This window comes from Nilaparvata lugens, chromosome 5 (assembly GCF_014356525.2).
Source record: "Nilaparvata lugens isolate BPH chromosome 5, ASM1435652v1, whole genome shotgun sequence".
NCBI lineage: Eukaryota > Metazoa > Arthropoda > Insecta > Hemiptera > Delphacidae > Nilaparvata > Nilaparvata lugens.
The window spans coordinates 26,324,655-26,349,213 of NC_052508.1; the positions used below are offsets into that span (position 1 = coordinate 26,324,655).

Sequence of the window (24,559 nt, forward strand, 5' to 3'; positions counted from 1 at the left end):
ATACCAGGAAAACGTTTGTGAATGCCTACCCCTACAGCAATCGTTTTCATTCTCAGTATTAAACGATATTTGCCAACCGTAGCCTATGATTAATACACTTAAGAAAAGAAGCGGCCAACTTGTAATAATATGAGGATAGTCTCGTAATAGTCATCACTTTTCAACAACTCTTCACTTGGATATCGCCCTTCAGAAAGATGTGTCAGTTTGAACAAGAAAGCATATAATTTGTTACCAGTTTCACACGATGATGTTGCCGCTTGACTTGCTAAATGCGACCATTTCCAATTGAAAATTCAAAGTATAGATTGGTTAACCTTCTTTCAGAGTATGTGAGAAAAAGTTGAAATTATGTTAGTTTGTTACTTATCTGAAATCGTGTGAGTTTTTGTGACAGGTCACGTTTGCACAACTGAGTTGTTTTCACTTTTCTGATTGGCTGCTCATGAAAAAATTTAGTTGCAAGTCAAAATTTTTGCTTACGAGGAATATGACTTGATGTTTTTTAGGAATTATTCCTCAAGCAAGTGATTCTGTTGAGTCTTGATTCTAATTGGATTGGAATAGTTGATTGGGGACTATTTCGAAACTATCACAAACATTTCAATTATTGACGGTTCAATTAGATTATGCTGCAATATTTCAGGCTATTAATATATTCCTTCAGATTAAACATTCTCATGTCATTGATTGAATAAAAGGTAAGTATCCATCAGAGGAGCCATCCAATGCTTTAATTACCTGGAGGAGTGAATATGAAAATTATTTAGTCCTTGATCCATATTCCATATTTGTACATATGGAATATATATGAAGTCCGAAGTGACGTAGTTAATACATATTGAAGTAAATTCACAAAGTTGATGCAAAGTTTTACAGACATCTTATCATTAGAAGTAGACATTAGAAGATTTACCAAAACGAAAATGTTGAGACTGTGGACTTCCAAATTGTGTCTGCTACTCATTATCCAAGATTTTATAGAGTGTGATCTTTCAAATAAGAGCTGGGAGCTAGAGAGAGAGGGCCAGAGTGAGATGAATTGAATGAAAGAGGAAGTAACAAGGTTGCACTCTCCTATAGAGAGGCCGTTATCGTGAAGTTCACTTCCCAATCTTTCGATTTGTTTTGGCTGTTTTTATGCGCCATGCCACCCATTGGCCAACTCTTCTCTTCCGCCACCTGTCGCTCCATTCATCACATTCCGTCTTCGCTTGATCCTTCTCGACCAATAAATAAGCGTAGCACACCAATTACGGAAGATGCGCTTTGACGTAACCAGATCAAGTGAGCACCCAACATCCAGGATGTTTCACCTGCTCTCTTTCTCCTCCTTCTCTTTCTTCTTTTGATGATTCTCAGAGAAAAACTAAGTCAAGGTGGACCACGATCCGGCTGAATCCATGTGCTTTTAAGTGCTATCAATCCATCAATGGTCTGAGCAAAACGACGTAACACAACATTGTACCTCTCTCCCTAATCAGAGCGTTCCGAATGGCTAAAATGCTCATGAGATTTGAAAGAATAACGTCCAATTACCCTTCAATACCTGCTGGTGCGATCCTCTACTAACGAGCTCTATTTTTTCTTCCAATTAACGTAACTGAATGTTTTGGTTTTTTAGCATTTAAGATGCCCTTAAGCCAACTCTCATGCCTCTTACTGAGCTTCAATTTATGCTCGAGACGAAGAGGAATACTTATTAAGAACACAATTTATTGTTGTTTATATGTCTCCAAATTGTTACTTATGTGCTCGATTTGATTGTTTTGGAGTCAACTAATGAACATATCAAATACAGCAGTAAAAATTAAATGTAGAATCATAACTTTGAGTCAGATGAAAGCACAGTAGACAAAGATGGTTCTATCGTAACTGTAGGTAGGCCTTTTGTGAATTGGAAATATGTGTCAATAAAATCAACCAGTATTGGTTGTGATTTCGAAGAACATCTGGCCAACAAACTCTCCAGGTTTTTTTAATCTCAAGATGAATCACCTTATTGCATCACATTCACCATATGGAGCAGATATAATTAAGCCAATGTACCTAGAATACATTTTTTTAAGCCATCTTCCTCAATTAACAAAACTAAAGTAATATTACGAAGACGAAGACGAGCTAAATACACCAGTAGTTCTGTGAACAGTAGAACTCACGCAGTATTTTCATCCACAAGTACCTGATTGAAACCATAGACCTTACGGAAATACAGCAATAGACTGGCTTCTCCACACATCTGCGTAATCACTTGTCAGCTGATTTATGATCAATAATTCTATAGTCTGATTTTTACTCTAATATTGGCGTATGAAGGAGGCTCCTTTTTCCTTTTATATTATCCTTAAATGCAAAATTTCCAAAAACCTTGTATATACGTCGACGTGCAATTAAAAAAGGATCATACCTGTCAAATTTCATGAAAATCTATTACCGCGTTTCGCCGTAAATGCGCAACATATAAACATTTAAACATTAAGAGAAATGCCAAACCGTCGACTTGAATCTTAGACCTCACTTCGCTCGGTCAAATATACTCCGTTATAATAATAGTTAATCTTCATAATAATGATCTGCAAGAATTATATTGCCATAAAATTTATAATTGTCATTCGATATTGTATTCAAACACAAAAGAATATAGAGTAACGTTTATTATGGTGTTTTGGTGATGAAATAAAGTGACCTACTTGATATTTTTTATTGTATTTCAATAATTTCAGTAGCCCTATAAAGAAAAGTAAATATTCATATTGCATATTTATTTTTGATTTTTTTTAATTGATTTTATTTTCATATAATAATACAACATATTATAGAATATATATTGCAGGTGATCTGACTGAAATTCCTTCATTTCAGTAGTTCATGAAGTAATAAGTTCATCACATTGCTGAAGATTGTATAATTTTAAATCTAAACCCTGGAAATAACTGTAGCAACTGTATAGGTAACTGATTTTTACTTCCAATAATTGATATCATCATCTTAGTTGAAAAAGTTATGTCCTCACGCAAGATATGATTGAATTCTAAAAAGCATGAGTAAACTTCCGAATGCTGTCTTCCTAGTAGTGAACCGCGTTCAAAGCCATTTAGAAAGTGAGCGTATCATAAATCTGAAGGTGGATAAATTTTTTAAAATGTAGAATATTGGAAATTTCCTGAACAATTTGATGTCTGCCCTATCGACCACTCTCAAGGCTCAATACTCTCAATGTATCCATTTGCTCAGTTTTGTATTTAATTCGTAGACGACTTGTTTTCATAATGAAAGAATTTTTTTTCAATCTGCTGATGATTATTATGATTATGTTTGTGCTTGGAGTACGCTCGTGACTTGTATTCCGCGGCTCTCTGCCAACAAAGTATGGCCTCTTCATACTCCACACTCCACACTCGGCGACGAGACTGTTTTTCTAACTATCCGAGTTCGTTTTCTGGATTCGCAATATTCATTGCCTTTGAATTCAGAAACGGTCTAGCAGAATAATTATGACTTGTGCTATTCTTATAACATCTTGAATTTGTAGACAAGAAATATATAATAATTATTTCTAGTTTAGATATCTCATTGTGAACGAATATTTCTCCATTCAGTCTATTGGATAATAACATATATCCCACAAATACTTATATTTTTGATTACATTGTGGAATTCTGATTTTAAATTTGCAACATACGAAAACAAGAAAGCATTCGCCGTGCTCTGCACATGTGCAGTAATCTCTGCCTACATAGGCTATGGTTGGTTACAATGCAAACAAAAAACAATTTTCTGGGATGGTGGGATGATGTTATGAAATGTGATGTACGCATGAGCAGTTATGCATCTTCCCGTAATGTGATTATGAATAGATCTATATACATACTGTCAAAGAAATTAATATAAACTGAAAACGAATACAACAATAATATAACATCTTGAAAGAGCAAATTGATGAAAGAATAATGAATTTTTGAAGATTTGGTTTATAATTTCAATTTTTTTTGCAGATGAACCAGCAGTGCAAAGTGTGCGGCGAACCCGCGGCCGGCTTCCACTTTGGTGCTTTCACCTGCGAAGGCTGCAAGGTGAAATTTCATTCCATTTCCATTATTATTAATACACTCGAAATTCTCAAAAGATGTCTCAAATTGAAATTCCACATAAATTAAGATATCAGGCCACAGGCCGGCTAGCTGTCATCTCTCTTGCACCAGACAATTCCTGCATTTGCTGTGCTCTTCACTTAGTGCAATAATCTCGGCCTCCGCACAGTAAAACGAAAGACTGCAATTAACTTTTATTTTCAACCGCAGCACGGAGAACAGACTCGAATAATAATTTTGCAGTCGGCTGGAAAAATTGTTTGTATAATCGAACCACAAAACGAGTTGCCCCCACGAAAAATGTCAGTTGAATTTTAAATTAGAAACTCATGCATCATCGCGATGAAAACGATTTCCTAGAGCGACGAGAGCTGTCCTCCGTCTGAATGAAGTTGTTCCAGACAATGTCTCAAGTCTTTCCTTATGAGTAGACTTGACGAAGATGATTCTAATCTGGATGTGTTTTATTTTACATAATAATATTATTATCTCTGTAGGTAAGAAAAAGTTACCTAAGAAAAAGGTCTATCAAGCTCACTCATATGGAGACGTATTAAGTCAATATTAATTAAGTTTTCTGGACTTATTTAAGCAATGTTAATAAATAATTTTGAAAACAATAAAACTATAGATGGTTAAGTAAAAAGCACATAAGTATTCTGATACATTTGCACTAAGATAGATGTTAGCTCCCTGCTTTCTGATTTGAAGTTCGAAGAATGAGATACAGTACAGCCGAATTCCCTCACGGTTTGAAAATACTGTACTCTTATGAATCCATCACAACTATTTGATAAACTATATCGAATTATCCAGGAAAAATATGGAATTCATGGTAGCTTCAGAAGAAATATACAAATAGTACTCCAAAAATATACTACTCTATTTTCTAAAATATAACATAGAAAATATGTTATATGGACCTTATGCCCATTATTTTGTGAGTATTCAGTTTTAATCTGAGATGCTTTGTCCAATTTAGGAGTTTGTATGAAATTTCCAATTTGAATGGAAAAGAGGAGGAGTATCTACGAAGAGTTGAAGATTAGTTTAGTCATGATGATGAAAGTGGTGGAAACGGTTGTAGATGAGACCAGTGGAAACGGAATTGTTAGTGAGTCGGAAAAGCGTTAGGAAAATGCAAATGCAAGAACAAGTGACGTCTGCTGTCTCATTCTCAGCGACAGAGATAAACAACAGTAAACAAAAGAGCTGTGTTTGGAAACCGGCGTCCTTCAAGGGTGTATTGCTAAGTGGATCGGAAGCAGAGAACTTTCGCCTCTGGCCTATGTGTAAGCCCACTTGTGCAATTACACCCGCTTTTATTAAAGACCTGCCCGACGTTATCAAGTCACTCTCAGGCTCTAAGGTCATCTGCTGCAACTATATGTGCACCCGAAAGGCCTAAAACCCAAATAATTAGTCTGAAGCACGCAAACTCCTGGAGACTTTAACGGACACTAAAGACTTTAACGCATTTGTAGTCAATGAATTGACAAACATGTGAGACCTCCTCTTCTCCTCAATGAAACGCACAGTTTATCAATTGAGTTTAGAAATTAGCACTCATTATGAAATATAGATTTAACACGCACGTGAACCTGCGATCATTGTTGGAAAATTGTTGCAAAACTGTGGGAATCTTGTCGCAGCAACAAGCTGGCTTATCTATAGTAAAACTCTGCCATTTTGCAACTTGAATAGCATGTTTCAATGTGTCTTGTTTGTATTCTTGTAACAAGATATCAAATATTCGGGATATCTATCATATTAATGCTGGTACTTCTAAACCTATTTTGTAACTCATTGTTACCTCAAATGGCTCAAATAATCAACAGAAGCTGATATTTGATCAACTTATGGAAAATTGAAATCCGTGAGCTTCAAATTTCCTGATTATGTGGCAATGTGAGCTTTTGAATAAATAATAATTTTTTCATATCATCCTGTTTTTTTTCTGAAGCAACTGAGTCATAAAGCATCAATCTAAGAGATTCTGAGAAATAATATATTTAAACTAAAAATGGGGAAAATGTTTTATCACTTAAATAACATACTTAAGTAAACCTCAATCGCCTATAATAACAATTCGAGATACCAATACGAAACCTCTTTTCGTCAAAATTATATCGTTTAGATATTCTCCTATTCCTTAAAAATAGTAAGCGGAGAAAAATATTCTTGTTTGGTATTTCACTGATGGATTTTGAGTAGTATTTGCGATCGATTCTTTATCGTCTTGCGATTTCGTTCTTCAATATTCACTGGATATCATTAGCATTTATCTCAACTTTGCTGATCGTGGAAAGTCATTACAGTAGCATTTTCCTCTATATCTAATAGTAAATTGTGTTTTGTAAATATGTTATGGTATGATATGAAAATACATTTTACATCAGCTCACCAGACCTATTCCATTTGGAGAATCATACGTATAAATAATGTACGTCTATTTTGAGTACTTGAAGACAATCTGATATTATTGTTAATTGCCTTTTATTTGGAGAGTAATTAGCAGACCAATTTAGAAGTTCATTAGAAAAGTCAATAGAAATGGAAAGCGGGCTGATTGCAGTGAAAACAAATTGCGCGCGCGGTGGTTAGTGCAGTGCTAAATAATAATGTCCTAATTAGAATTATTTCATTACTACCATTAAATGGTTACGTCGGTGATACGATGGCGTGTAGTATAATAATGGACCGAGGACCTTGCGAATATTATGAAAGAATTGTAAAAATTTAATGAGCGGCCCGCTTTTTCCGAGTCAATGCAAAACTGGATCACGGCCACAGAGACGAACAGACACTCGACAGACACCGGACAGACTCGTCGCAGACTGGGTGCTCTGTCTGTACCACGGCCACGGGAACAGACACCGGACAGACACGTTGCATACTGGGTGCTCCGCATGCAAGTGATCTGTGATCGATTGGAGGATGATTGTGATTTGACGGATGATGAGGGAGACCAGGAGTGTAGAAAAAGCACCAGTTGCCTATGAAATACATCTCACGGCGTTGTTAAAAATGTCATTTTTGCTTGATATTCGTATTTGATATATATACTCTATATGCGTAATTGTTATACTTGAAAATGTGATGGTATCTCTGATAGATTATAAATGGAGTGTTGAATTAAAATTATTTTTATGATCTAGTCCATAGACGAAAGAAGTCCCATGTAGTTTATGAGATAAATTATTGTTGACTTGAGGATTAACATGATTCACAGCTTCGATATTATTTTCCATTTACTTTCAGAATAGATGAGGAACTATATGCCAAGATACTTTGCCAATTTGAAGGCAAACGGGACTATATCAGTTGTTTATCAACAATAATTAATTATCCATCGAAATAAAATTATAAGATTTTCAAGTGAATAGAAAACCAATCTATAAATTAAAAAATCATGAAAACACAAATTTAAACTGTCAACCATTATGGAAAAACCACACAACCACACACAACACAACTGAAATTTCAATCAATTATTTACATTCAAGAAAAACAAATAAAACCCTACGAGAAATACATTTGAATTTCCATAAAAACACAACTTCCATTTATTATCTCTAATACCTCGATTTGGGTAGAGCATCACTGTTTTCAATTATTCATTTTCCCACAAAATATTATTCTGAAACAATTTTTATTTGCAATCAGATACAGATATACTTTATATAGTATTTCTACTGATCCTTGTACTGAACTTGTACTTTTAACTTTTGACATTTGATTGAATGTTTTTCAAAAATTCTAAGAACTCAAAATTTGAGAGGTAGTATTTCAGGAACCCTTGATAATACAGTAGACTCTTCATCATAGATTAATTGTATTATTTATAAAATTATTGCTATTCAAACCACGGAGTTTCAGCATGCGTACGATAAAATGGACAAAATAAGCTAGTTCAGGCATCATTGAGCGGATGTTGACTCTTTATGAGCCAATAGACTACCGTGTAATTGGTGTGGTGTTGAAGATTAGTAAGGTCAGTGCGTGTATGTTCATGCCTACCCATGCTCAGATTCAGTAAAACGGTTGCAGAGCCATGAAATGAGATAATTCAGCTGACAGACGCACTGTAATTGAGGGAACAACTAGAGCATGACTGTTAAGGACAGCACTGCTGCTATTTCTACCACAGATCTACCTATATAGACGCGGTTGTAAAACTCTTCTACCTCTTTCTCTCTCGCTAATGAGCTTCTCTTTCGCCTCTTCTCTTTTCAACACTCTCTCTAGGTTCCCTCTTATCTCTCTTGTTGTGTTTCATTGATCAGTCGATCTCTTTCTTGTTGCAGCGAGCGTGTATTGCACTTGCTATTCAGTCTGAAGATGACCAAATCCATTGTTATTCTGTTCGGCCACCGGTAGCCAAATTACTCCACCCATTTTTTCGTCAGTGGCAATTTGCTTGTAACGAGAGCAGTTTATGTACAAATGATTACTATCTTTATTGAATAAATGAAATTCCCCGATTTTATTGGAGTAGCTGAGTAGTAGCTCTATTTGATCATCATACTCATGCAATTTTTAATAAAAACTCTATGTGCTATTTTGATCCGATTGAAAGTGGATTTTTGTATTGGGTAATATTCTTATAATATCCTATATATATGAGGTAAATTCTCATATGGATATAATAGCTTAGTTGAAAATTGCGGTTCTTTGATGTGATTGTGTTATGATTTTTTATTGTTATTATAATTATGTTATGACTGGCAAATTGTCGCAATTATTGAATGGATTCATAAATCGTTTCTAATGTTTTATTTTCTTTTTTGCAGTCTTTCTTCGGCCGCTCCTACAACAACTTGAACTCGATATCCGAGTGCAAGAACAACGGCGAGTGTGTGATCAACAAGAAGAACCGGACGTCGTGCAAGGCATGCCGACTGCGCAAGTGCCTGCTGGTCGGAATGTCCAAGAGCGGATCGCGCTACGGCCGCAGGTCCAACTGGTTCAAGATACACTGTCTACTACAGGAGCAACAGCAGAGTCAGCAGAAAAACAATGGTGGCTCCTTGAAGGATTCAGTGGGGCTGCCGCAGTCACCCATGTCTTTCGACCCCAGACTACACATGCAGCTGATGGCTAGAAGCAAGGATGAGCTGCTGATGCTGAGTCTGGATGAGACGTCTCCAACAATCAGTTCTCCCGAATCTCATAACTCAGACTCATCAGTGGAAGCTGGTGATGGGAGGAGGTTGAGCGACAAAAACAACTCACCCTACTATAAGCCTGCAGCAGGACCCTACCTACCATTTCCCTCGCTTGCAACACTCCTTCCGCATCCTGCCTTTTTCCCGCCAAATTTTCCTCCGCATCAACAGACTTCTCCGCTCATCTTCCCATCGCCCAACTATCACCTGTTCCAACCGAAACCCGCCTACCCGACTGCGCACATCGAGGAGGAGGACTACGGCAAGCGCTACTTCCTCGACGCGGTGCTCAGGTCGCAGCAGAGATCTCCCACCATCCGCAGAGACAGCTCGGGCACTCACGACGACGAGGATTGTCCCGAGGACGACGTCGAGCATGGAGGCATGGATGACGACGACGTGCCCATGGATCTCTCGGTCAAGAGTCCATCGCGAACAAAGTACTCTGACTCGTCGTCATCCGATCGCTCTCACTCCGACCAAGACGAAGACGAAGAAGTGAATGTCGACGAAATCAGAGACGAACAAACAGAACTACATGTCGAAGTTGCAGATCCAATCAAAAGGACTGCGCCACTCGACCTCACAACCAAAGTTTGATGAAAATCGAAAATTAAGCTTATTATCGTATAAATAATATAGTCATACATCAATCTTCAAAATGACTATAATTCTCGAAAAGCTCCCCTAAGCCAATTATTAATATAACTATTGTTAGGCTTATGAATGTGACGTATCGCATCAAGTTGAAAGATTTGATTCCAGTATTAATTATAGAATAAGAATATACTTTTTTAATTATCTTTTTGTTACCATGATGTTTTTCTTGTGTCAGGTTAGAAAAAGCAACGATTACATAACAGAATATAATATTCACTTTATTGAATATTTTTGTGTCAAATTTCACGTGAATATTCCAAAAGCTCAACGTTAGAGCACCAGGATTAAGTTCTTCTTCAATCAAATGAAGTAAGCAAAGAATGAAATGAAATTCCATGAAACTCATTTTATTGACAAGGCAAGATGAACATTAATTAATTCATAGCATATTGGAATTTCTATATTCATCAATTCTTTTTATTTATGTCATCTACTGCTCTAAGGTATAGAGATGAATACTAAACTTCCAAATTGAAAAATGATGAATTTTCTAATTTTAGAGTACATTTGGTACTCATGAGAACCAAATATATTGATTGTTATACAATCAGTATTCAGATATTCTCTTTCAACCGATATCCTGTTCACCATATCCATCTTCAACTATTTTCAATATTTAAATTTATTCTTATATAGGTGAAGAGAAGATATAGTCACCTCATTTAGAATCGTTTATCAAAATTAAAATCATAATATATTTACGTTATTTTTATCGTACCAAAATGCTACAACGTTTTATTTTCATTATATTAAGTGTATATTTTTGTATTGCATAAGATGTGAATATTTATTTTTGAAGTGATGGTGTTGAGTATATTTTTATGAAGTAATTCTCTTTATTGTTTTGGGATAAGAATGATCATGATTTTGTTTTGCTATCACTTTTCCATGAAGTAGCTGAATTTACTTCTAGTCTAGTCAAATAATAATCTTTTTCAATCAATACTTCTGAAGTACATTTCTTCACTTCTGGAATCCAAAGTATACCCTTATGATAAACTTTCAAAATAAAACATAATAATTGGGACGAAGTATCTCATGTCTTTCAATTGAGATTTTCTTAAGCTCTAAGAAATTCAAGAACCTTACTTAGTTATTTTTTAGGAATCATTCATTTAAAAATGCAAAACGTTTTTGTGACAAGATTGAATCCTCCAAAAACGTTAGTTCATCAAATTACGTTGCAAACTGAAATATGTGTTGTTCTTTTCTACAACTGATCTGAAATATATACAACATCAAAAAAGTGCCACTCTTATGTAAAATATATCATATTGATTGTTAGTCTATCATGAATAAAACAAACAAACTATGTCAGGATTTCCCTCTTTTTTACAAATATTTCATTAAATGAACTCCACTTTGCTCATTCAAAAAATCTTAATGAAGAAAGCTGAGGTCGGTCTATTCTGTGAGAATCAATTCACAATCATTTGAATCGATTACCGTACGTTGTCCAATAATCGACAGTATCCAATGATAATCAGCATTTATTATATTGGTTTATCGTAGTAGTGAGAAACTCCATATCTTCTGTGATCATAGGGTGAAGAACGTTTTTTATTAGAATCAATAGAATACAAAATCGATCAATAATCAAAATTAAGTGAGCACATGTTTAGGGGATTTGAAATCCACTTGGTCTATGAGAGTTTTCTCATAGAATTTTTTCATAGAGTAGGCAAGTGTTATATCAGAATCATCAAGTAGAGAGAAGATACTAAATTGTATGATGAAGTGATAATAAATTAGGTTTAAGTGTCACATCGCATTTCTCTTTCTGTCTTGAAAGCCATAAACCTAATAGATTGTATTGGAGTCATACGGAAAGGACAGCAGTGTGAATTAGTTCAAGAGAATTTCTCCATACTGCTTGACAAGGATGGCTTCACCTCCCGAAAAATAATATTCCGTGACACTGTGAATCCCAGCAGGATACTTACGTGGTAAGGTTTAAGGTATAGCACTTTGTTCCTCACGATTGTAACATTTAACACAAGTTCCTGTCTCAATGGGTGGTTCTTCCATTCTTCTAATACCTTCTGGCCCACCACGAATTTAATTTTCGGGATAACCATATTTAAACGCTCTGGACAACTTTTTAGATAAGGAAGAGAGCTTGACGCACTTTTAGGTTTCATTTTCCTCTTGCATAATTGAATAAAGTGGGTTCCTAGATTCGAATGGCAGTCAGAAATCGGACGAGTGTAAAATAATTGATGCATTAACGAGGTAACGTATTTTGAGAATAGGGGACACAGCAAGTTGCCACTACGTGATATTCAATTTATCTTGATTATCATAGAATGCACAGCAGAAAACCAATCGAAAAACACTATAGCCAGAAATTATGACGTCATTACATTTATGGACTTTTAAAATTGAAACTAAGTCGATAGTGACAAGTAATAGATAGTGAGTTTGACTAGATAAACAAAGAACATGAAATGTTCAAGCCTGTTATTAGATGGAGATTGATAGGAGTTTTCCACTATCGAATCAGTGAAACAGATGGTAAAATATAATTTTCTGTTATTAAGAGAGAATAATCTCAACGATTTATTGTCAAATTTTATCATTCCTAAGAAAAATGTTAATGATCAAACTACAGTCGATACTTGTAGCGTCGTTGAATGAAGTATTGTTAGTCATATAAATTAGTTAGTCTCATGAAATGATTTAAAAAATTATCGATCTCTCATCCATTTGCTAAAAGCATGATTCCCACAAGGCTGAAAGCATAACAACCTTGCTACACAAAAATATACCAATTCTGTAACTATTACGGTACTGGTATAAATTATTATAGTATTGTATTAGCCTACTCAAACTATAACCATTCATCAAACTCGTTTGTTAAAGGAGGGAGAAAAGTAATTAAGAGATAAAAAAAGATTTCCGATCAAGAAAACTGAATCACACCCATTAATGTCTTTATCTACAAAAAATGTTCAAATTAAATCAAATAATAGCCCTGTTGAATAAAATTTAAATACCAATTCAGCAACTCCTAACAACCAATTTAACCAAAAATTCAATTTATTGAAATGCTTCAAATACAAGCATTTGTATAAGTTTAGACTCATTGAGCGAAGAATCTGCCAGATGTTTCCATTTGAACTGCGTCTCATGCTTGTTAAACATCTTGATCGTGATTATGTGGATGTAGCAGCTTGGACGTGTGTTGAACGTTTCCTCTTAATTAGCATGTTGGAAAATGGATGATAGGTATAAAAAGAAGATCAAGTGGTCCGATCAAGCTCTTTGGCCCGTCATAAAAGTATCTATCAATTGCAATTATCTTCGTGAAGAGATACTGATCAGACATTACATTGTGATCAAAAATCAGAGGATCTGATTTTCCTCTCTATTCACCGCCAACTCCAAAAAAGTCTTCCAAGCATACTTGACCGAAATCCTTTCTTACAACTTCATTAAATAGTTTTGTCTGGATATTTATCCACGTTTGAAAATGCCAATCATTTGGCCATTGTTGAACTAGATCTCCTCAATTATTCCATTGCTTTTAATAGTAGTCAAACTCATGTTCAATTTCTGTTATCGTCATTATCTGCGTTAATGTTAATGTGCATTTTTCAAAAATTCTATCAACAGTTTTCATTCAATTTTCAACAATATAAAATGTCTAAATAGAAACTTCAATAATTATCAGTTCTAATTTTATCATAAATAATAATTTGGTAAGATTATACAATCAACTAGCTAGAATTATCCGTATTCCAGTTCGGATTTAATTATTTCGACCCACTGCTACCATCAAATTAAACTTCATCGAATTACTACTTGTACGACCTCCTCAGATAGATTTTACACAAATTCTCTGTTTTATTTCATAATTCTGAATTTCTGAGTTGGCTCAACAATTTCATAAATATTGACTACGGATTAACAAACAGAAATCAAAAAATCTTCGACTGTGTTTGTATTTGATTTTCTCAATAATTAGTATAGAAATAATAATTAGAAAAATGTCAGATATGTTAAAGAAAATCAAGATAGAAGATTGATGAATCATTCATATAAAGTAACTGAATAACATAGAATTCAATATTTTGGAGTTTGAAAAATAAAAATTATATTATTTATGCATTGCCAAATTATTAGCATATTATAATGCTGTTATTGGAGTGTTGGCTCTTTTAAAACAAGATACTCCTCCATATCCTTGGCAAACGAGTTTTTAGGAAATTCTTTTAGTAGAATATAAAAGTATTATCATTTCTTATAATCGTATTAGTATTATTTATTTATATCGTGTTAAACACAGATGTACCAGTTGAGATATTCGAAAGGTGCTTCGATCTTGAACTTCTATAGTAGGGGACTATATTGGCCAGTTTTCATGAGATTAGACTATATAATATTGATAAATCAGAATATTATTTGTAAATATATTTGCTATTCATATCGATTTCACTATTGAGATTGGATGATATTTTAAGATTGTATCAATAATGTATATTATTTGCTTACTCTAAGGACTTTTGTAAATATCACTTTTATATTATTTGTTTATGTTCAGTATATATCATGTTTAATTCAAAGAATAAAGTATTGTTTTGAGGTGGATAAGTTGATTTTTTATTTCGTTTTGCAATGGCTTACATTAATCAACCTAAAACTGAAAATTTATTGAAAATTGGAGGAATATATTTCACTCAGGCATTAAGGAAGTGGAAGAATCAATTTATTTATTCATTTTTTATGCTTATCCTGCTTCATGCATATGTATACTGTACATACTTCTATATTCTAGGCTTATTTGGCTACTTGAATATCTGTTGTTGATAATGGATTTTATACAATTATGTAGTTATTGTTATTCTTACTAATCTCACGACAAGAAATAAATCACATACAATTTTTAGATACTGGAGAGATTAGTGACTATTTAAACTCAAATTATTGTCACTTACGCCATAAGCTCAAAAATTACTACCCAAAGCTTCTCCACTAATATATACAATGAGTGAGAATAATAATGAAGAATATTGATTTTAAAAACACCACAAGTAACATGTACAGTATAATAATTATTGCCAAATGCAATGAATATATAGGTTATCCTATAGAGAGCATTAACGAATAAAGTTGCGGTGACGTTTAACTATCCTTATTATATTATATTATAGTGTCTTAGGCTGGTCGAACACAAATACGCTGTAATATTGTCATATTATTGAGAAGAAATGTGGCTGAAACAATAAACTATTGTTATTGCCAAGAAAATATCTTCAAGCACGAGAGCCATTCATTTCAGTTTGAATACAAAATGTACGAGTAGTTTGACAAAACTTATTGAAAAATAATCAAGAATTGTTTTGTTTTCGAAATGCATGGACCACCAATGTTTGAGCGTTGGTATAAGCGCATGCTGTGAAATCCCATTTCATGATTGTGAATTCGTTTCATACGAGCGAGTTGATTTTTTGGGAAGATTGTTTATAGCGAGGAGAATTGGTATTGTGGAACGCGCCCGGGTGCCATATTGGTTGGAATTTGAATATAGAAGACGAAGACCGCTGTGAATATTTACTGTAGCCGAGGGAGGATCGGCCAGGAGTGGAGCCGCCACCATTAAAGTATATAAAATTAACATTTTAAGAGAAGAGACGAGGCTGGTATCGCGAGCCGTGTTGTAAATCGAGCAACGCTTTTGTGACTCGAGCAGTTAGCACTAAATTCGGCTCAGTGAGGGAACCAACTATCCCAGAGAGGGTACATTCTACATTGTAATAGGTCTAGCAATAGTTGTCACTTCATTATAACCTTTACCGATCTCCGCCGCGAGCTTAGTTCGGCTTTGGCCTCTTTTTATTATCGGACCCTTTTCGACTGGCTCTTCAACTCTCGATTCCAAAGCCAGATAAACAGTTGTCCTGTCTCCCTCCCCCTCCCCCTGCCGCTCCCACCGTCTCACCCAAACCGTTCTTTATGGAACGGCTCTGTTTTTTAATGTTGGCAATAAAATTACTTATTATTTTTCTTTAGCGCCCAAATCGGTCGTCAAACTTAATGGGCGAACGAGTTGGAACTGATTCGTTGATATTAAGAGTGGCTGCAGTTTGATTACAATAACCTGATTACGGTGATCGGGTGAGAAAGTGCTTGAGATGCGTTAACCAGTTCATCTGCAATATACAATAAACAAAAAGATTATAAATTATTTTTTATTGCAAATAACGATAGGTCTGAGCCAATAATCCTAACAAATGTTTATGTTCCGAGTTTTGAGGCTTCAGAAATAAGAAAATCAAGTCCTTCTACTTATATAATATATTCAACTTTTTTGCTCTGGCTGATGCCGATAATATAGCCTAAGCCACAGGCTTTTTGTAAGTGATCGAATTTTTGATGATGAGAGGAATGAATGAACGTCTAGTTCTAGTTTTATCCTTGTCCGAACCAAACGGAAATGATTTTGAAGCGGAGCTGGAATCAAACCATCGGATCACCTTACCGTTGAAAATTTGTAACCTAGATTTTGATTTGGACTGCAGTATAAATCTGAAAAGGGACACTTTCCGGCATAATTATAAGCCTGTTATGCTTTCTCATATTAGTGTAATAATTGTAACTTACATGACTGAATACCGATGACGCGTTAAATGTCATCAGGATGGCAAACCAATTCACGGCTAATCAAACCCTGGCTGTTACTAAAATATTGTTGATGTATCGTATTTTCAAATTTTGCCAGATTTCCAATGAAACTAAGACCTAATAATGAACTCCGATGCGTTTCCTAGTCGCACGATTTCTTGTTCCAAACAAGATATTGCCGTAGATCTTGTAGATCTAATAGATCTTGTTGCTTCTGGATAAAATTTGTTCTAGAAATTCAATTCGTTGACTCATATTTTTCTGACAAATTTTTGAGCTCACTACAAATGCAAAAATGCAGTTTGGATGAAATTGAAAAATTATTTTTATTCCAGTGCGGGATGATGATAGTTATAGATGCAATCAATCTATATCATAGTAAGGTAACAGGAGAATAATAAATTAATGCATATGGTCGGTGTGAGGTAAGAAACCTGAGCGCACGAAAATAAAACTTTTCGTATAACAACTTAAAAGTACGTACCCAATGAAACAACTTGAAAGAGTAAAAGGATTTTTCGAAACTTTCAAAGAGGAATATTTATTGTTGAAAGTGTAATTTATCAATTAGAGTGATAGTTAAACTCATCAAGACAATGTAGTTTAGTTAGTTTAATTTGAATACATCAAACGTTTCGAATTCGTATAATTTCATAACGTGAAAAGATATAATCCACCACCTGGATATGATCAAGATCTCTGCAGTGATCAAAACGGTTTAGAAAAATGCAAATACTACTTTATCAGACTATAGGCGCTAGAGTTATTAAGTCACATTCAGCTCTCAGTAATATTTTGAAATAGGTCCAAGATAATTTCGTATTATATTTTAAGATCCTGAACCGAAAGTACCACGTAATATAAATATAGAAATCAGTGAAATATTTAATTTCCAATTTGAATAGTAGCATATACTGAAAGCATATAAGTAGCATATTAAATGATCAGAAACTGGATGTAGTCGTCGATTACAAGACTATTCATCCATGAACTCATTAAAGTAAACATTATAAACTTCCTATGAAACTGAATCATTGATACAATTCAATCAATGATGGATAAACAACTTTCTTTACATCATGAACAATCGGATCATTGGATAAATTCCTTACTTCAATAGTTTGATTAATATTTCTCAATCAATTTGGTCTACTGATAGCAATGTGATAACAATGAATCGGACTTTGGGGAGTCCGATCTCACTCACTAGGCATCAAATATAAATATGAAGATTAACTTCATACATTATTGTCATCATGGTAGAAATCAATCTGAAAAAAAAACAATCAATAAGATCATATTGATATTTACTTTGTTCAATGATTGAAATAATATTAACTTGATTGAAATAATAAGACATTGATGTTGTCAATTCCACTATATTTAAAATTGTATCGAATTAATGAAAGAAACAAAAAAAAAACACGTTTCATGGTAACACCTGCCTCATCTTCAGATGAACTGTTGGTTAATGCTCAAGCAATTTAAATTAATTTTGAGCAAATATACCATAGTGGTACTGACAACATTAATTTCTTATTCTTGAGATATTATGGAGAGATGGCACAACATCTCTTACCATACAATCAAATTACACTAACTTATCTATCTGCACAAAAAATACCATAATTGAAAATTTGTTTGCCGTCGCTGTTGAGTGCTTGCTCTCTTTACTCATAGTGTATGATTAATTATTGTTGAAAGACAGCTAGTCAACTATGATCGAAATTAAATTGGAAGCAGGCTGAGACCGGGGCTGCAAGTGTCCACTTCTCACCTCCGTCCGTACCCACGCCCATACTTCTTCTGATCTGTTCTCACTAATTACTGTACCCGTTGCATCCAATTCCAGCCATTGATTGATGGTTCTTTTAATATGTCAAATTAAAATCTCATTAGCGTGAAATTGATGTCTTCAACTACAGTTGATTTATTTTATGTCCCCTATTCAAGGCGTTTCAAATACGTACGCACTATGTATTGGAAATAACAACAACAATGCAATTAAACATTATTAGATCTTCATTGGTTGGTGAGTTATTTCGAAGCGATACTTTTAATTTCATGTGTGCTTAGATTGATGTCACATGTGGAAAGTGAGAATTCAATCACCTATAATAAGCTGTTTGCAATTTCTAATATAATGATGAAGGTGAAAAAGCTATTGTGATCTTCCTATGATAGTACTGTAATTTGTGATGGAAGTCCCCGTAGAAATTAAATATCAGGTCACCATAATACATCGTAGTATATAGTTTCTAATACAAAATAGTAATGATTCAAATGGCGGTATCTCAATTATCCGAAATCAGTTCCATTCTCGCATTGATATTAAGAGTTGAATAAGAAATCTCGCGTTGAATACTAAACATATTGAACGAATCATCGAACTAAACAATCAAATAATGATTGATAAAGTTGATAGGCTGTGGTAATATTATAAAAAATATTCGTTTTGTCAGTGCTGTATTCATTTGATTTTCATGAACTATACTGGGACTTGCCATACCTATTCAAATCCCTATTGAATTTGAATATATAGCCTATAATAACAGATATTATTGAAACATATTTAATAGATTCTTCTCAACGGCCTGAAGATTCACCATATTCCAATATTTCACACCATAGAAGGTTTCAAATCATTACTGTCATTTAGCCAAGCATAAGCGGATTAGCCGACTGTAATGTCCTTTTAGTCCTTGACTCAGGGGTGGGGGAAAGGATTGGACCAGACTGCGCCCTTGAGATTCTTAGGTGAGGCTGATCAATCTGAATTTAGAGGTAAATTATCTCCATTCATTAAGTAGTTGCAACTCATTGGAGAAATTAAGGTAACTGGGTCTCATAATGAGAGGACACAAGTATGAAATATTTCACCTCATTATGCAAGGCAAAATAACAGGTAGGAGGTCAGTGGGGCGGAGAATGATATCTAGGTTGCACAATTTAAGGGATTGGTTCAAGTGCACCTCATCAAGCCCCCTGTAGGTTGGGGGAGCTTTGAGTCGAACATCGTACTCAAGAATGTGTTGAAAACCAGAATTCACCCACAGTATCCCTGCTTGTCGTAGGAGGCGACTAAAAGGGACCCCAAGGCAACTCCATCCAGAAGTTGCCTTGCCTTCAAACCCACGGGATCTGCCCCATCAGGGCAGTTTCGGAGGGGCAAAAAGAAAAAACCAAGAGACCAGAGATGAGTGAAACTCCAGGCACAAATGTAGGTCAAGAGGCTGAGTCGAGGGTGACCAGGTGCCCTAGAGGAAACTTGGCGACCCCTCCTTCAGCGGAAGGACCTAATAAAAAGCCAAGAGTGAAACTCACGTAGCTCACGAGTCTGTGGGTGGAGAGACCAAAACTCACCACTACTCAAAGAAGGGCGGCCATTCAGGCAAAACGTCTCGGGAGAGGTAAGGCTTTTGACCCTTCAGAGTTTAGGAGGGGCAAAAAGAGAAACCCAAGAGACCAGAGATGGGTGAAATTCCAGGCACAAATGTGGGTCAAGAGGCTGAGTCGAGGGTGGCCGGTCGCCGGGCGCCCTAGAGGCAGTTTGGTGTCCCTTCTCTCAGCGATAGGACCTAAAAAAAGGCCAGGAGTGGAACTCACGTAGGTCACAAGTTTGTGGGTGGAGAGACCCAACCTTGCCACTGCTCAAAGAAGGGCGGCCATTTAGGCAAAACTTCTTGGGAGAGGTGAGGCTTTTGACCCTGCGGAGTTTCGGAGGGGCTAAAAGAAAAACCCAAGAGACCAGAGATGGGTGGAACTTTAGGCACAAATGTGGGTCAAGAGGCTGAATCAAGGGTGGCCAGGCGCCCTAGAGGCAACTTGGCCGCCCCTTCCTCAGCGGTAGGACCTTAAAGAAGGCTAGGAGTGGAAAGCCAGGAAGGCCCACATTTTATGCGAGTGGAACTCAAGTAGGTCACGAGGACTAATCAGTCTGAAGAGACTGCAAAGCATATCACACTGGATTGCAACAAGCAACCAGGTGATGAATGGGATGTTACTATAGGGAAAAACTCCTGGTTCTTGTAAAAGACACAGGTATTGGTTTGCCTAACTAACATACTACTTGGGAATACAATAAGCTTCGGTTGACGTGTGGGGTTCTTTGAACCTTTGGATCCTTGAATCCGTCCCTTCAAAAACAATAAACAATAATAAGTGCACCTCAAATTAGTTTTTCAAGTTGGCTGTAAGCAGTGTGAAATTGCCATCATGATAGCCAACCTCCGCTACGTAGGTGGCACATGAAGAAGATTACGTGGTTGGAAAACCACTGGCAATAATTCCAGTAGGGTTTATCGATTTCAATACCTTTTGTTATACTAGAAATTCCTTGAACAGTAGACCTCGCGCAGTTATAAACCACTGTCTCCTCTAACACTGTTCATAAGAGTAAATTCTGTCCTGTCCTGTCGTGTCGGCGAGATAGGTATCGGTGTATAAACGAATAATGGCTGTTTGGGTTGTTGTATCGACAATCCTATTATATTAAGCGAGCAATTTCTGTATATATTTTTATATCTGGTTATTCATGTTCAACGGATCTCGAAAACGGCTCTAACGGCTTCACGAGATTTGGAACATAGTAGGTTTATGATATATAAACCGATTATTATTCGATTGCACTAGGTCTCATACCTGGAAAAACTCGCTGAAGGACATGAAAAGGATAATTATTCATCCTTGAAAAAACAGATGATAATTTTGTTGTCTGTCGATAACAGAAGATGCTTGTGCCTGTGTCGGAGATCAGCTATGTAATCAATTAGCTTACCGTATCTCGCGAGAAATCTAGAAATTTTAATTTGACTCGATCAAAATAATCTGATTTGTTGTCATGTGATGGTATATCATAATATTCAAAGTTAATCAAAGCAGCTTAAACAGTTCTAAGTGATTAGTGAGTGTTATTGTGTTATTCAATTTGGTTTGTAAACAATCTAAATTAGAACTTTTCTGTTTTCAAATATTTGGACTGAAAATTTGACCTGAATTCAAGTGTATGGAACATAACCTACTTTTTGGAATGTTTATAGTGTATAAATCAAAATTCGGGGAAGAATCAGTTTTGGGCTATGCCTGTCAGTCCTTCCTCAATCATTTTAAAGAATTGAGTTCTGTTTATCAATAAATAAATGAATAATGAGCGAAGCTCGGTGCCCCGATATTGCTAATAATTTGACGTAAACAGCTATGTACTATCATCAAAAGCTTACCGAGTTGAAAGCAGAGAAAAGTCGGGAGAAAATACTATGCTATTTCAAGTTATCAATTGCATGCCTCACTGCATGCAATTAATAGTCCACACAACAGCTGCTTTTTTCACCAAGTTACAAGAGATATTGAATTGCATGCATCATTTCATGCAATTTATAATCCACTCGACTGCTGATTTATGATGAATAATTCTATAGCCTAATTTTTACTCTCTAAGGCGTATGAAGGAGGCTCATTTTCCTTTTATATTATCCTTGATATGCAAAATTTTCAAAAACATTGTATATACGTCGACGCGCAATTTAAAAAGTATGTTCCTTTTTAAAATGTATTTCAAAATTTTCCTGTCAATTTTAATGAAAATCTATTTCCGCGTTTCGCCGTAAATGCGGAACGAATAAACATAAAGAGAAATGCAAAACCGTCGACTTGAATCTTAGAACTCACTTCGCTTGGTCAAAAGTTATCGTTAATGAATATTAGTATTCGTTATGTAGGATTCTTACCAACTTTTGGTTTACCACCGATAAAATGTGACGTTTTTAAACTCTCGATGGTTTGTGATAATGAGGAGACCTGAGAATGCAGATATCTGGTCATCTGAGCCATGTTATAAAAACATATATTTTTTGCCTCAGCAGTTTTATTTTCAAAAATATTCATGTACTGATTCACGTAGAGAGTTCTTTTTCCATTCACCTTATAAGCGAATTAAGATTAAATGAAGTTGTGTAACTTTCGATGCAATAAAATACAAATGAACAAACATCTCTCCAATATGCCTACTGGTGATAACACAGATGCGATTGAAAAGTGTGTACGATAGGAATGTGGTAAGAGTTCTTTGTAAGCGAGCGATTTCTTCTAGTTTCATAATTAAATCAGAACGAGCATTCAATTAATCACCGGGCGATTGTTTGTTAGTTTGTTTGTTGGAGAGATAAGCGGGCCGAAATCGGCGCAGTCACGCCGCCCGCGGTGCTGCGTTTGTCTTGCGGTTAGGGCGAGCGGAGCGCGCCGCTAATAATTGAATATAACAAACAGAACAGATCGCTTACTCATTCTGTCGACTCCCTGCCTTTATAACGGTGTTACACTTTGCTATCAACACTGATCTCATTCCTGTCTCAACACCTGACGCATACGACACACTACACTACAAAATACAATTCGTTTAATTACTGCTACACCCGATCTGTCTCCTTCTGGCTGCGTTATTATGATGAACTCAGCCAACAATACCATTGGTCGCTGTCGCTACCACTGGTGTAGTTGCATTACTACACCACATATACGTCACATATACTACACCACATATACATCACTATACCACATATACATATCACGAACAGATATAATAAAAATTCCACATCTTAAACAAATTACAAGTGTTAACATTATTCAATACATTTGTATGTATTTAGCCATGAGTGCTTCTTTATAGAGTGAGTCATATGTATGGGAACCCTTCAATAAATTGGAGACTTTTGTAGATATAATACTGTAACTTTCAGGATAAGTTATTGGTCAAGTGCTCTACCTTTTGACGTACAACTGAATTTCAACCCATCGGTGTTACAACTTAGTTAAAACTTAGGGTTTGTAACTCAAATATTTTAAATGTGAACACCCATTGTGTTGTACATAATTTTAAAGGCCTTTTTGAAACAAGAAAGATGGCATCGACAAAAATGTTCTATGATACTTGTAGCCAAAATGGCGACTGATTGAAGTTTTAGATTTTAAAGAAATGAGGGGTCGTAACTCAAATATTTTGAACGTAATCACCCATTTTGTGATACCTCATTTTAAAGGCCTTCTCAAAACTAGAAAGATGACATCAATAAAAATGATCTATGATACTTTTATCCAAAATGCGGCTGATTAAAATTTATCAATTATTTCTTTAAAAACTCGAACTTCAATCAGCCGCCATTTTTGATACAAGTATCACTATAATCTTCCACTATATTCCATCAAAAAATAACTATACCTTATAAAAATGTATAATTTAAAGGAATTTCTAAATCATCATGCATTTTTGAGAATCGGCAGTAGGTAGCATTTTTCTCCATAGAAACAACTTCCGGATAAATTGTGAAATATTGTGTTGAACAAAGTTGTGGAAACCAATGATTATCGCATAGCTATTCAAAGGACAGAATACAATATTAAAACTTCAAGTAAATAATATAAGTTGAAACTACTGCTAGGTGAAATTAATGTATTGAACTTGCATAGGTGCAATTTTCATTCTGTTTCAAATCCCTTGTATATAAGGGAGTGCATATTTATTCAAGTATAGCTATTGCCATAGGGTACATATAACCAGAGACAAGAATAATATAGTGTGTGACTTACTTATCCTTCATCTATGATATAACTCAGATAACATTGACTAACTATCAATAAATAAGAATAAAAAATCTAAGTACCCTTTCTTTAAACATTTTTCACTCACAACATGTTTCAACATTTATGTCATCAAAAGTGAGTGAATGAAATAAAAAATATATAAATTTAATTCACTCCTTGATAATGGACATAAATATTGGACCATTTTGTGAAATTTTTAAATAAGGGTACTTGGATTTTCTATTTTTATTTCTTGGTCATTAAGAGCAGCTCTAACAAAAAAAGGTAACATTGACTCAATATGATCCAAATTTGAGAAAATTATGGCTGGACTAAATTTTCTGTCATGTTTATGGAGCATGTTTGTATGATTTTCATTGAAAAATGTATCAAAATTTTTTATTGGAAATATTGAGTGTTGGTTCAATGTTGATGGAGCAC

The 24,559-nt window shown here is 35.1% G+C and overlaps 1 protein-coding gene across 2 annotated transcripts in view; it reads left to right on the forward strand.

The window, feature by feature from the left end:
* The window catches only part of LOC111049665 (knirps-related protein), a 56,736-nt gene extending 44,490 nt beyond the window's left edge, over nucleotides 1-12,246 (forward strand). For both annotated transcript variants that reach the window (XM_022335800.2, XM_022335798.2), the window contains exons 2-3: nucleotides 3,996-4,073; nucleotides 8,885-12,246. In XM_022335800.2, the coding sequence (XP_022191492.2) occupies nucleotides 3,996-4,073; nucleotides 8,885-9,859 (1,053 nt within the window). In that variant the 3' untranslated portion in view covers nucleotides 9,860-12,246. The remainder of the gene's footprint in view (nucleotides 1-3,995; nucleotides 4,074-8,884) is intronic.
* Nucleotides 12,247-24,559: the final 12,313 nt, after the last annotated feature.